Here is a 15,223-nt window from a genome sequence, read left to right as displayed (position 1 = left end):
ATACTTATAAAAATAAATGTTCTCCTTTTTTTCTCTAATTTTTTAGATGTGACTTACCTAACAGAAGAGACGGTATATGAAATTCTTGAATTATGTAGAGAGAGAGAGGATTATTCCCCTTTAATCCGTGTTATTGGAAGAGTTTTTTCTAGTGCTGAGGCATTGGTACAGAGCTTTCGGAAAGTCAAACAACACACCAAGGAAGAACTGAAATCTCTTCAAGGAAAGGATGAAGACAAGGATGAAGATGAAAAGGAAAAAGCTGCATGTTCTGCTGCTGCTATGGAAGAAGATTCAGAAGCATCTTCTTCAAGGATAACTGATAGTTCACAAGGCGATAACAACTTACAAAAATTAGGCCCTGATGATGTGTCTGTGGATATTGAGGCCATTAGAAGGGTCTACACCAGATTACTCTCTAATGAAAAAATAGAAACTGCTTTTCTCAATGCACTTGTATATTTGTCACCTAATGTGGAATGTGACTTGACGTATCACAATGTATACTCTCGAGATCCTAATTATCTGAATTTATTCATTATTGTAATGGAGAATAGAAATCTCCACAGTCCTGAATATCTGGAAATGGCTTTGCCTTTATTTTGCAAAGCAATGAGTAAGCTACCCCTCGCAGCCCAAGGAAAATTGGTTAGACTGTGGTCTAAATACAGTGCAGACCAGATTCGTAGAATGATGGAAACATTTCAGCAACTTATTACTTACAAAGTCATAAGCAATGAATTTAACAGTCGAAATCTAGTGAATGATGATGATGCTATTGTTGCTGCTTCAAAGTGCTTGAAAATGGTTTACTATGCAAATGTAGTGGGTGGGGAAGTGGACACAAATCATAATGAAGAAGATGATGAAGAGCCCATCCCTGAGTCCAGTGAATTGACACTTCAGGAGCTTTTGGGAGAGGAAAGAAGAAACAAGAAAGGTCCTCGAGTGGACCCCCTGGAAACTGAACTTGGTGTTAAAACTCTGGATTGTCGAAAACCACTTATCCCTTTTGAAGAGTTTATTAATGAACCACTGAATGATGTTCTAGAAATGGATAAAGATTATACTTTTTTCAAAGTAGAAACAGAGAACAAATTCTCTTTCATGACATGTCCCTTTATATTGAATGCTGTCACAAAGAATTTGGGATTATATTATGACAATAGAATTCGCATGTACAGTGAACGAAGAATCACTGTTCTCTACAGCTTAGTTCAAGGACAGCAGTTGAATCCGTATTTGAGACTCAAAGTCAGACGTGACCATATCATAGATGATGCACTTGTCCGGGTAAGTTGGGCTTATGCTTAAAAATTAGTACTAGAATAAATACCTAATATTGGGGAGATTGTAATACAGTTCAGTGCATTCACTTGATAGTGACTGTTTGGAAAAAAATATGGCATTATATGGTATAGGAATATATGGATGTTGTTGTATTACAAGTTGTAAATATTCTTTTGTTGTTCCTGTCCAAATTTATAAATGTGTCCCGCAAAGTATTGGTTGTCTTGAATAATGATCACACTCTATTTGAAAATGAATAGATTTTCCAAATATTGACAAATAACTCCAAAAATTTCTTCTCTGTTCAGAAGACAAGTGGATGTTGGGAAAGGACCAAAGCACAGGAACAAGGGGAATGTGGAGATACTCAGTAATACGTATGAATGTCAAATCTTAACTGGGAAGAGTGCAACAATAAAATCATACCATAAAATAATAAGTGGTATCCAGAAATTCCATGATGTAAAATTTAGAGTTATCGTGAAGGTGAAGTGATCTGGGTAGTTTGGTGCATGCTGCTAGTAAGAGTTCCTGCTGGATCACTTAGAATGCCTCGTATAGCACTGCCTTATTGTGATATTTTCTTACCATTTACGTATCTTTGAGTTGGCTGAAACTCCAGGAATCTTGAAATTAATGGTGCTTTTTATCATTAACCCAATCCAGGGAGATTGAGCTGGGAGAATATTAGGAACTCAAGTACCCACCTTCCAAACCTTCCAACTTCCTGTTTCTCCAGATTGCCTTTTGTTAGTTTCTTGCCTCCACAAAAAGTAAGAATTTTAGTGCCCCCATTTAAGAATGCAGGCCTGGGCAGAAGACAGAAACCAATTGCCAATCAAGTACCAAAATTTTCATTTGTCCTAGGGTGCTTTATCACAGGTTATTTGTGTGTGTGTGTGTGTGTTTTAAAAGTTTTACTTTTAAGTAATCTCTACACCCAACATAGGGTTAGAAGTCAAAACCCCAAGATGAAGAGTCTCATGCTGTACCAGCCAGGGGCCACCCCCTTTACCAACAGAGTTTTATTTATGATACTACATACACCCATCATTACTAGTTTTGTTTTGTTTTTAAACAACTTAAAGTAAAATTTGATGTCAGGTAAAATTAAGGTACAGTTAACCTTCCATACTAATAAAAGATAAGAATGCAAGACACAACTAGGAAATAGTGATACTTATTTTAAAGTATATTTTAGTTTTAGGATGGATTTGTCTAAATCTGAGTATTCATAACACTGTAAACCAATGGAAAAAGTTGTTTGATATCTCAGAAATTTGAAAGTTGGAGAGATTGTGTGCCTCTTCTGTTTGTTTTAACTGGTTTTTAAAAACACCAAATATATTTCTGGTGTTGAGAGATTCTGCCTTAGACAACTCAAGCAGTTTTTCAACAGAGGCAGAAAGGCATTAGTTGTTTGGAGAAATTATCATTACTTGCTTTCTGGTGTTCTTTCTATTTTACTCTTGTAGTTTTGAGCTACATAAATAACTAATATAATCATCAGACAGCCAGCAACTTTTATGTAGGTCGGCAGAATGATGGGGTATCATATAAGGACGTTGAGTGATGTTTTGTGGAAAGTACATTGAGGTCTGTCTTTGAATTTCGATAGAGCAGAACTGTAAATCCTAAGACCATGCATTTTATGTTTGGCTTCTTGGGTTGGGATCCTTCCATCTATTTCCAGTAAAAGCTATGCCTTGCCTAATTTAAAAAAACAATGAAACTACTCTTTATAAGATTAACACAGAGTTAGAAATAAAAAGAATTGTCTACCTTCCTTACCTGCTGTCAGCTAAGAAATCTACCCAACCTTATTTTCCTTCCCCTGCCTCGTTTCCCACCACCACCCCCTCTTAGTAAAGCAAGGCCAAGAACTTAGAAACGTTTAAGTACTTGTTATGTACTTCTTTTATCATCTAGAATTTTGAGGAAACAGTCATTTTGGTTTATAAGGTCTTTTTTAAAAGAGGGTTTTAAGAGTAGAACTCTGAACTTCTTAATTATACTGTTTTTTTTTTAAGTGAATTCTTAATTCTGTCAAACCTGAATATTACAATTTGACCAATTTTAAATCAGGATTCACTAGATAATATCTGTACATGAATATTGCAAGTCCACAAAAGCAGTTTGCTTCAGAAATCTTGTGTGTGAGGCACTTTGCTTATCATTAGAGATGTAAAGATGAATTATGACCACTGAGAATCTTCTTAGTGCTAAATGCTCATACTAAATGCTCATACTAAACAAATTTTACTCTTCTTTCCTTTTTTCTTTTTTTTTTTTAAGTAACAATGTGAAAATGTTAGGAAAAAAAAATCACAGTAGGCCTTGTGAGTTAGTAAAATTAAGACTTTTTTTTTTAAATATTTGACAGAAATCACAAGTAGACAGAGAGGCAGGCAGAGAGAGGGGAAAGCAGTCTCCCTGCTGAGCAGAGAGCCTGATGCGGGGCTGGATCCCAAGATCCTGAGATCATGACCTGAGCTGAAGGCAGAGGCTTTAACACACTGAGCCACCCAGGCGCCCTGACACTCCTATTTTTAAAAAAATATTCATAGTGGTGTGATTATGAGAAAGTCATAGTATTTTAATGACAAAAAGTAGTTTTAGGTCATCCTCTCAGCTGAACTCTCAAAAGTACTGATGGGTGTTTAACATCTTATTCCTCAAGGATCTTTGCTTTTTTATTATTCTTACTCTTCTGTAACAATTTGACAAAGAAAAACACCAAAAACAAAAGTAAAAAAACTTACTGACTACTTTTTATGACCAGCTAATTTGAACTACAGAGTGGGGTTGGGAAGAGAAGAGGAAATGAGAAATTTGCTGAGCTCAGTATTAATATTTGAATAATTCAGGTTACAGAATCGTAGACTTTTAAGAGCTAAAAGGAGCCTTGGAGTTCCATCTACTCATTTGTCTACAAATGAGGCCCAGAAAATAATGACTACATATATGACACACTTGAGTATGTTTTCTGTTAGGTCTTATTTTTTAGTTACTAATCATAAGACTGGCTGGCATTGTGGAAAGGGAGGAGTAGTACCTTCCGTTAATAATTACAGATTTTTTTTTTTTTTTAAAAGAAAACTGTTTCTCACTTTCATGTACTATGTAATTCAAACCACACTAGCCAATTATTTCCTAGCTGGAGTTTTCAGAGGAACTGGGTTTTTGTTTGTTTTAAAGATTTACTTATTTATGAGAGAGAGAGCGTGTGTGGGACAGGCAGAGGTGAAGGGAAAGAGAATCTCAAGTGGAATCCATGCAGAGCCCAATGCAGGGCTTGAGATCATAACTTGAGTCCAGACTAAGAGTTGGATCCATAACCAGCTCTGCCACCCAGGCGCCCCTAGAGGAACTGTCTTTGATGACAGCTGTACCCAAAAGCCCCTTGAGGAACTATTTTTGATGACAGCTGCACCCAGGTGCCCCTAGAGGAGTTGTCTTTGATGACAGCTGAAGAATTAGTGTATTGAAACTTAGATACTGTTGATTGTAGGACACACGGTTATTTTCTTACCACTTTCAGTAGTAGGAAAATATGCTGCCAGTTGTCTTGAGATGCTACCAGTTTTATGGTATATCCTGATTTCAGAGATGTTAAAATGTGGGAAAAAATGAATTTTAGAGTCCGTGAAGTATGGTAAAATATAAGTTGCCTTTTCACAAGTAGATGTCTCAGAATCATTTAAGGACTATACCACACTTCAAATTATTGGAATATTTCTCCCTGGACTTATTTTCACTATATGTTGTTGTTGTTTCTTAGAAAATAATACAGTGATACTTATGAGCTCACTTGAATTAACAATCCAAACCATGACAAGGCTTTTACTATATTTTACTAATAACATTTATCTATTTGTGTATTCTTTAAAAGTAGATAAGTTGTCATTTTTCTTAGACAAAGCATTTCCAAAGGAAAAGGGTCTGAACATTTATTTTCATTATTTTTTATTTTAAGAGATTATGTTAGTAGAGGATGGAGTATCATGGAAGACAATATTGCCATCTATGACGTACCCCAAACTGTCTTCACATCTGAACAGGAAATTTGTTTAACAAAAAAAAAAATCCAAGGTTCTACCATCTAGAGATTCAGACTGGGAGTTCATTGTAGAGCCTAGGAATTATATTTCTGGTAGTGCCCCCAGATACTCTGATAAAGCCATACTGCAAACCAGTATTTGGGAAAGATGGCTCTTTGTATGGTTTATAGATATGTATTTATTGAGGCCATATTTATATACAATTATACATTTAGGAGACTGGCAGTCTTTGAGAGGATGATGAAAATAGCAGGTTTAGAGTAAGGATTGACGTTGGTGTATGACTTGGTTCAGATTAGTCAGGGAATCCTAGAATTCTGTGTAGGGATCTAAAGACTGAAAGGAATGGCTGAAATGGAGAACTCTATAGGAGAGTCCGGAATAGGGACTAAAACAGATCAAAGTGATAGACACAAATAAATAACCCCACTACCAATTGGTTCTGCTCAATCCCTTCTAAAAAATCATTTTTTTTCTGGGCTCTAACAGTGCTATCTGTCCTAGTCCCCACCATTTTCCTCATCAAATACTTTTGGTTATTATTGAAATAAAACTCCATTTTTTTATTTAATAATTGACCGATAGTGCTTTAAGAATAAGATTATCCTGTGCTGCTCTGAGTATGATTAATTGTATCTTATACATTCACTGTATTGTGCTCAATGCAGTGATCATTATTGTTTCTTATAATTTATTCTAAATGAAATGAAGAACTTCATGCGTAATTTAATGTTCTCAAAGGAGATTAAGAGAATTAAGTAGATCTACTTAGATTCTCGGGATCCTGTAATAATCTAAAACAATGAAACTTGTCAAACTCCTTAGCTTTATATGTGAGAAAAAAGAAATTCTGGCCTACAGAAATTAATGGTAGAATTGGAAGTAGAAGTCAGGGTTTCTGGTCTCAAAAGCAGATGTGATTATTTGATATGACTGTTACCAAACATCTAAACTTTATACGTAAGATATAAAAAACTTTCCTTCATCTGTTTTAGAGAATTGAAAAAAATTAAATATATTTGGATAATCTAAAGATGTTATTGTAGCCAGTATCTTAAAGGTAAACAAAGTGTTTAACCATAGAATCTACTAAGTTGAATGAAGTTGCCATTCTTAGAGATCCTGGGTTTTCTCAAGTATTAGAGAGGTCTGTTTTATGTGACTACTACTACTACTTAAATATCTTTACCATTAAGGTATTTTTTTCAATTATGGATAAAGATGACTTTATCATGAGTAATAGCCCAGAATACCGTAAGATTTTAAAGGATGGGGTTTTCCTTTTGACTCTTGTAAATCTGGCAAATATGATATTTTATTATTAAGATGTCATCCTACCTAGGTATTCTGGGAATGCTTTGATACCAGATCAGTTTTAAAAAAATGATCTCCAGGATTTCATCATCATGGCCAATTAAAAGTTCAGAATTTGAAAATCATTTTGTCCAACAATTGATGAAATCAAGAGTCTTAGTAAGAAGAGGAAGTCCTATAAGGAAGAGGTAGATGTCATTGTGTCCAGTCTATTTTTGTTTATTTTCCCCCCAAAATCTGTCTTTTGCCAGTCTTCATATTAAATTAATATACCCTTCTTTAAGAAATTCTATATATAAAAACACAGGTCTGTATACTAAGTGATTTCCGTTCAGAGATGCATACAAATTCTCCTTGTCAGAATAAATGTTCACTGACATAGTCTTTTAAGTTTCCACATATCCTGCTGCATTCAGGACAGCTTTTGATTTTCCAAATTCTGTTTTAAATGGTATGTATATATTACAGAAAGTGATAACACCTTTACTGTTCAATTCAATGGGTCAGAAGTGGTTGTTTTAAGAAAAATAAAATACATGCAGTGTGTTACTTCATAATGGCCTTTGTCAAAATGATAACTGGTAAAATTTTATGTTACAATTAAAAGTAAAAATTGTTATTTAAAGGTAGGCTACCCATGTATACATAAATGATTGAAAGTATTCCAGAACCCCTTAATATATACCTGATAATGATAATCTAATAAGATAATAATGGGAAATTTTTGCCTGCAGAGTTCATTTGACACCTGTTTTTCAAAACATTATTTCAAAACATATTTGCATTTAACATCCTGAATCTAAAATAGATGTTTATTTTTTAAAAAATGCTTAAAAATATAGAAAAGCACAAGGAAGAAAATAAGTTACTTGGTAGTCATTGCAGAGAACAGGAATGCATAGTATTTAAGAACTTGCTGCCTGAATTCAAGCTCTGTCCTACCATTTACTAATACTGGAAGCAAGTTATTGAATCTCTTATTACTTTGGGGTCTTCATCTTTAAAATGAGCCTGAAATTACTGGCCACATAAGGTTGTGAAAGTGAAGTGAATTGGTGTATGTGAAGTGCTTAGAATAGTCCCCTGGTATGTAAGTGCTATATATTGTTGTGTTATTTTTACTGGAATATTTTTTCTGTCATGTCTGGTTTGTTCGGTTTTCAGGCAAGCCTGAAAACATTTTCCATACAAGTTAAAGTAACAATAGCAACAAAAACTAGTGCTATAAGGCATTGTTGTACAGGGAATTCATCTGTTTCACATGTATTTATTTCTTCTTAAAATAGTGTTCTCATTTCAAAGACGAAACTAAAAAAGATAAAGCTGTATGTTTACAATTACAATGATAGAAAATGACGTTGAATTATTTTGGCACTCAGTGGAGATAGATAGTAATATTTAATATTAAGAATGAAGATAAATTTGTTTCAGTGTCATATTAAGTGTCTCTCGTGGAGCTAAGACTGCAGCACATGGTCTCAGAATTCTGTAGAAACAACATCAAATCCTTTAAAAGATACAGTCACATTGATAATGGAGTCTGCTCTCATTTATGAATGTTACTGAGGAAGAACTATAGGAAGCATAATTTAAATACCAGATAATTTTTTTCACCTTGGAATGCATTATACTTTTGATGTAAGCAGGTTTGTCTTTGTGTTATAAGGGCATATATAAACATTGACTTATATTCCTTTAACACCTAGGCAGGTGGGAACTGGAAGAAGGAAACTAGGAATGCGTTCCATGGCAATATGGGATGTTGGCGTGATGGGTAAACCACATTGGAGCTGATAATTCTAATTTAGTTCTCAGCATTCTTTATTTTCTGTGGCTTGAAACAGGTTTCCAACTGGAACTATTTTTCCCCAAGGTTATTTTCAAAACTTGGGACAAGGCTATAGCACCAAATTTTGTGAATTTTTTGTTCAAAAATCAAAGTTGTTTTAAAAGGTTGCAACATGATATGTTTCCTTAATATTGCCCATTCTAGAACTCTTTGCTATATATTTTTATTAAGCCTTCACATCTTTCAGTATGAAGAGTACTATTCCTTTTTTTTCTTTGCAGATGAGGAAACTGAGGCTTACCTGAGTCGCTTGCTAAAATTTAAATTTTAAAAGTTAAGCGATAGTTGGAACTAGTACAGAGTATTCTGTCTCAGTCTCCACTACACGCTGTCTCAAAAATAAGTTATCCTAATATAACTTTGCATAAAAATGATTTTGTAAATATTAAAGATCTCTGTTGTGCAGCACATTACTTAAAGCTAAAGATCCAAAATTCACAGAATTACAGAATCCAAAAGTTGAAGGTATCTAAGAGAGCATTTCAGCCTTTGTTCTTAAAATGTTTTTGACTGAGTCCCAAGTAAGATATTTTGCATAGCATTAGGTGTACACGTGCATATCTGTCTCTACATATAATTGAAATAGAAGTTTCAGAGAACAGTAGATGCCATTAGTATGTGGAGTTCTGAGTTTTTCCTCCAATTGTTGGTTTTATACTGCTAAATGAACGGACTAGGCTACTCACTAGGGAGTCTCAATTGGCTGTTTGAAAAACATTGATTGAGGACAACTGGCTTCATTTAGGACTAGGAAATTTTATTTTATTTTTATAGACATGCTAGAATGTTCAAACTAGTGCTGTTACCTAAAGTCATTACTTTAGGACTGTAATAAAGTTACTTTGTTGATGTTTGAATTGCTCAAAACCATTTTTAAAATTCTAGTTGGAATAGTTGCAGTTACTTGAACACCCTTATTAAATATTCTGTTTTGGCAAATTTAAAAAATTTTTAATAGCCAAATGGCATTTAAAGTCAGCGTAGCAAATAAGATGGGTGAACAGTCAGGCAAGCTGCTAGTAAATCTCAGTAAATCTCAGATACATTAAAAACAAAAAATGCAGTATAATTTCACATTAGAATCTAGTATGGATTTTCACATTAATTTCTTAATGACTGAGATCAGTTACTATGTATATTATTCTGTAAATGCAAAGAAGTATCTGGTAAGGCTTTATAGTTAAAAAATGCTAGATACTAGGGTTTGATACCTTGTTAGTAAGAAATGAGGAGTAAGGATATGAGCAAGCGTATGTCTCATCTGCTTCCAAAAAAAAGTGTATATGAGATGTGCTGTGATCAACTAAGAAGTGGCAATTTATACTAAGTACTATAAGAGACCATAAATTGTTTCCCTATTTATTCAGGGTGTTTTTTCTCTTAATTGAAATTGTTTTCTTAGTTTCTGTTCTATTAAACATAAAGAACTACTAGTCAACAGATTTGAAGCCAAACTTTTATACTCCATTGTTTTTGTTGAAATGATTTAGTTTGAGGAGTCTCATATGTATTTGGCTGTCAAGACTTCTTTTCACTTCCTAACCTTACAACTCAGGTTTGTTATACAGAAGTAACAACAACAACAACAACAAAAAAACAAAACTTTTAATTTTCTAGTATATGTTAATTTCATAACAAATCCGTAGTTAGAAAGTAACCTTTTATAAATCTGTGCTGGTTTCTTTACTGTCCTATTTTTTTCTAATATCTGTGAGACTGAATCTTTGCCTTTACTGGCTTTTTACCAGTTTGCTTCCTGTTTCCATTTAAAACGGACCAAAAGTCAGTATTTTTTATTTGCTCCATAGCCCTACTCCTGGTTCTTATTTTTTGCTTCTCCTTATTTTTATTTTGCTTTCATTCTTAAACTGGCAGTCATATTCTTTTACTTTATCTTTTCACTCATTAGCTAGAGATGATCGCTATGGAAAATCCTGCAGACTTGAAGAAACAGTTGTATGTGGAATTTGAAGGAGAACAAGGAGTTGATGAGGGAGGTGTTTCCAAAGAATTTTTTCAGCTGGTTGTGGAGGAAATCTTCAATCCAGATATTGGTAAATATTTCAGTGATGTGATCATGATGTCGTATCTTTTGAATTAAAGGTTTATTTACGAGGGTTTATAAATATTCTCAGTTACAAAGAACAGTAATAGGTTTTGATGTGGATTTCCTAGAGTCATGGTTAATGATGGAACTTGTGGGTTTGGGGTACTGATTTGTATCACTCATTTACTCAAGTTCTTACTTAGATTACTTAGCCAAATACTTTACTACAGGACATTACCTCGTAGTTAAATAAACTGAAAACACTTTAGAATGGTACTTTCGAACAACTGAAAGATTTCTTGCTCTTTTAATTCTAAACATTTGTCAAACTCACAGCATTTCTGAAATAAGAATTTTAAACAGTGGTCTGAAGGATATTGAGAATGTCTCACAAGTGTATCATGCTCAAAGTTTGGAAACCCTGACTGGGTATCAAATTAATTAGGTTTTATTTGCTACAGGATTTCATGGGGCGAAATATTACATTGTTTTCCCAACTCTTTAAACTCCAGAACTCTTTCCTACCCCACATTTGCCTCCCAGAAATGTTTTTTATTGAACAGTTTGGGAAAAATTGATCTGTATATGTCAGTCTGAAAGTGAAGGATTTGAGTTTTACTGATAAAAATGGGTAAAGTAGAGCTGGTAAAAGACTGCAGCATCTTGGATTGTATTCTTAACTGTGTAGTATAGGACTGTGTAGTTCTGTAATATAACCACTAACTTGGTTACTAGGTTTGCTTATTTTTAAAACAATGCATGACAGTTACAGGAAAATAATTCCATTAAATGTACTGTCAGAGTTGTGAAGAATGTGACATAGAATAATGCGTATATCATTTCCATTAAGCTTTGAAAATTGAGCTTGTTGATTCTCAGTATGTAAATTGAATTGACTTTTCTGTTCTTAGTTGGTAATATATATACATACATATAAGTGGAAGTAGACATTTGAGTTCATGACTTATATACAGTTAAGACTACTTTAGCTAACGTTTATTAATCAGAAGCCTATGTAATTTCCACGTAATTTGCTCAAAGTAAATCAAGACACCTAAAACCGTGCCTTTTTTGTGAAAGAAAATTAGTGATCTTCTTAGGTTTGGTAAACCTTAGCTCTGGTTCCTTTGTGTCTCCACTTGTTAAACATCAGCTGTAAAGCATACTAACATTATATGCAGAAATACTTTCAAGAGAAAAACATAATATTTAATAGTTCCACTTGATAGTAAGGTAATTGAAATGATAGTAGTTAAAACTATAAGAAATGAATATTTTAGAAGAGCCACTTTTTATGGTGCATTTCTTCCAGGGACTGGCAAAAATGTGCCCAAGATGGAATCACTTTGAACCTTAAAATTATAATCTTTCATAACACAGATGAGAGTAATGGCCTCTATAATTTATATTCTGATTCATTTGTAGTTTATTGCTCTTGAGACCAAGGACATACATTTGTGATATTTCATCAAATTTATTTATTAATTGTAATTATTTTTTACTGTTCTTGATAAAAAAAAGTTTGGATCTAAACTGAAATTCAGGTGAGAATTGGATAATTTTCACTTTTATTTCATGAATATTAATGTCATTAAAAATATGTCCTAGCTTACTTTATACTTTGATGATCCAGGGAACATTTTACAGTTCCTTTTGTATTGAACTTAAACTAAATATAAAAATAAAAAAATACTTTTAAAGCTTTTAAAAATCTCATAAGTGAATGTATTTATATGTCATACTGATTTCTCAAGTTTGTGCTTTTGGACATTGCCCCTTTTTTCAGAACTAAGTTTTGTTTTTTTTGTTGTTGTTGTTTTTTAATTTCTTAAGATTTTATTTGACAGAGAAACGGAGAGCAAGGAAGTACAAGCAAGGGGAGTGTGAGAGGGGAAAACAAGCTCCCTGCCGAGCAGAGAACCCAGTGTGGGGCTTGATCCCAGGACTCTGGGATCATGACCTGAGCCTAAGGCAGTCTCTTAATGGACTGAGCCATGCAGGCGCCCCTCAGACCTAATTCTTAAGATATTTTCATTCAGTTGCACAGTAGCAATTGAAAAACATTTTAGCAAAGTGAGAAAAGTCATAAATTCATAAAATACCATGTAACCTTTTCTTTAGATACTCTGTCTAAAGGGAAGAAGATAATTCTGCTTTAGTAATGGTATTCACAATAGGTAAAACCAAACATTCCTAGTTTTTAAAATGAATGATACAAAAAGATTTCTAAGCTTGGGTTTTGAATCATGAAGATCATGTAAAATTGAAATAAGACTATGAATGCAAATTACTTTTGTTTTATTTATTGGCTCACAATTAATGTGTATATTAAATAGCTTTGGGTTTTGGATATAATCTAAGTTCATCAAACTTATTTAAGCTTATGTACGTGGCTTCATCTGACTTTGTTTGAAAGGTACTAAAAAAAACCTCATGGGATCATTGCACTTTTCAAAAAACAAAAACTTTTCTTGGATGAAATTCAAAACTATGTTTTGAAATCAGCACATGTAGATTAAATATGTTTTAATAAAGCTTTTTTTTTTCTTTTGGTTTTACATTTATTTTCAACTATTCAGTGGATAAAATATCAATACAAATTAAGTTATTGTTTGTATTAGTAGACAATTAATAGTCTATTAGTAAACAATTAGAGAACTTTAAGGAACATTTTCCCTACCTTCTTGGAAAATGCAGCCAGAATTTCTTACTGTTTTGTTTCCATGGCTTCTTAAAATGACATACTACCATTTGCCACAATTTATAACAATCATGTATGAGCTTTGGTCTCTCAAGTGTTAATGTAATAGAGAAAAAAACTTTGTACACTTACTACATATAAGTTTGTGTAATTATTTTATATTTATATTTGTATTCATCGGTCTTTAATAAAATATAAAAGTAATGTATTTTTTAAAATAATTTTTTATAGGTATGTTCACATATGATGAATCTACAAAATTATTTTGGTTTAATCCATCCTCTTTTGAAACTGAGGGTCAGTTCACTCTGATTGGCATAGTGCTGGGTCTGGCTATTTACAATAACTGTATACTGGATGTACATTTTCCCATGGTTGTCTACAGGAAGCTAATGGGGAAAAAAGGAACTTTTCGTGACCTAGGAGATTCTCACCCTGTAAGTCTGTAATTTTTAATTTTATGTTCAGATTTTATTTAAAAGCAAAACTAAGGTTTAATTTATGTAAAAAAATTAGTTTTCATTTGAAATCATTTTTATTAATATTTATACCTAGTGAGATAAAGTCATTTTAATCTGTTGAAGTACCATGAACACTTAAAAACTCAAAGGGGAAATATAACTGTCAGCAGGCAAGTTTTGTAGGATTGATTCTGTAGGAACAAGTTTTGTTCTAACATGTCATTTAGGATTTGGGGTTTTAGGTCTTTTTTGTTTTTTGTTTTTTAATGAAGCCACATGAGATTTCCAGGTGAAATCAGAGCTGCTCTGGAGAGGGGGTTTGGTGGCTACAGTTAGTATATCTGTTTCTGTCCCTACCCCCTCCCTCACTGTGAGAAACCTCTGAGGTTCTCTCATAGAGTACAGTGAAAATCCATTGCTAAATTGATGCTCGGGTTTTCTCAGCAGAGAATTAGATCAGTGTCTGTCAGTCTTTCTGTATCGTAAACATTTGGCGACAGAGAAAATGCTTTTCTATGCTTTAGTTCTAACTGTCAGGTTTTTTGTTTTTATTTATTTATTTTTTTCTTCCCTAGAAGAAGGATACAAATTATTTTATAGTACTGTGGTAACCCTAATTTTTCATTTTTGGTTGTTAGGTCCTATATCAGAGTTTAAAAGATTTATTGGAATATGAAGGAAATGTGGAAGATGACATGATGATCACTTTCCAGATATCTCAGACAGACCTCTTTGGTAATCCCATGATGTATGATCTAAAGGAAAATGGTGATAAAATTCCAATTACGAATGAAAACAGGAAGGTAATAAGTGTTTTAATACCATCATTGTCTTTGTCTCTTTATTAACAGAGTTTTAAACAGTAATTTCTAAAGAAGTAGCAAATACTTCATACAAAAACTCAAGAAATCAAGTAATCAAATTCCTGTAAATGAAATAGCTCATTTCCTAAATCTTGAATATAAGCTGGTATGAGAGCCTGTAGTTGGGCACTAAAGCCCTTTCTAAGAGAGAGGACAGGAGTAGGAGATAGTGAATGAAATAGTATGGCTATAAAAAAAGCAAGAAATAGTGTGTTTCTGATACTACACTTCACATGGGAGAGGGAACAGGGACATCATGATTAAGATCCTTCTCTCCCCACAAGTGATGATTATCTTCAGTTTATACACATATATATGTGACTTAAATATGCTAGTGAAAAGTGTTGAATCAGATAGGTTTTTTGTATCCATTCGGAAATTGGGAATAATCCAGAACATGACAGGAAAATTAAGATAATAAATAGTAAGCCTTAAAAAAATTGTTTATAAAAGCATAATTTTTGATAAAATATTCTCCAAGTTAGGATACAAAGTGCATTTATTTTTATGATTTGATACAGTAGCTTATGTATCAAGTAAAACACCAGCATTTTTGCTGAACTGGATACAGTAGGCCCCTTCTCATATTGTAGCATAGACAGCATGAGGCTTCCTGGTTTGCTCAAATCAGGTACAT

At 33.3% G+C, this 15,223-nt stretch overlaps 1 protein-coding gene across 10 annotated transcripts in view; it reads left to right on the top strand.

The window, feature by feature from the left end:
- The window catches only part of UBE3A (ubiquitin protein ligase E3A), a 92,418-nt gene that overhangs the window by 58,337 nt on the left and 18,858 nt on the right, over positions 1-15,223 (top strand). For all 10 annotated transcript variants that reach the window (XM_013049948.2, XM_013049945.2, XM_013049946.2 and 7 more), the window contains 4 exons: positions 47-1,293; positions 10,424-10,568; positions 13,494-13,699; positions 14,362-14,526. In XM_013049948.2, coding sequence (XP_012905402.1) covers positions 47-1,293; positions 10,424-10,568; positions 13,494-13,699; positions 14,362-14,526 — 1,763 coding nt within the window. The remainder of the gene's footprint in view (positions 1-46; positions 1,294-10,423; positions 10,569-13,493; positions 13,700-14,361; positions 14,527-15,223) is intronic.

Source organism: Mustela putorius, unplaced genomic scaffold (assembly GCF_011764305.1).
Source record: "Mustela putorius furo isolate JIRA1106 unplaced genomic scaffold, ASM1176430v1.1 tig00003972_pilon_pilon_pilon, whole genome shotgun sequence".
Taxonomy (NCBI): Eukaryota; Metazoa; Chordata; class Mammalia; order Carnivora; family Mustelidae; genus Mustela; species Mustela putorius.
Note: the sequence above shows the minus strand (reverse complement) of the source record. Positions and strands in the feature narration are given on the sequence as shown.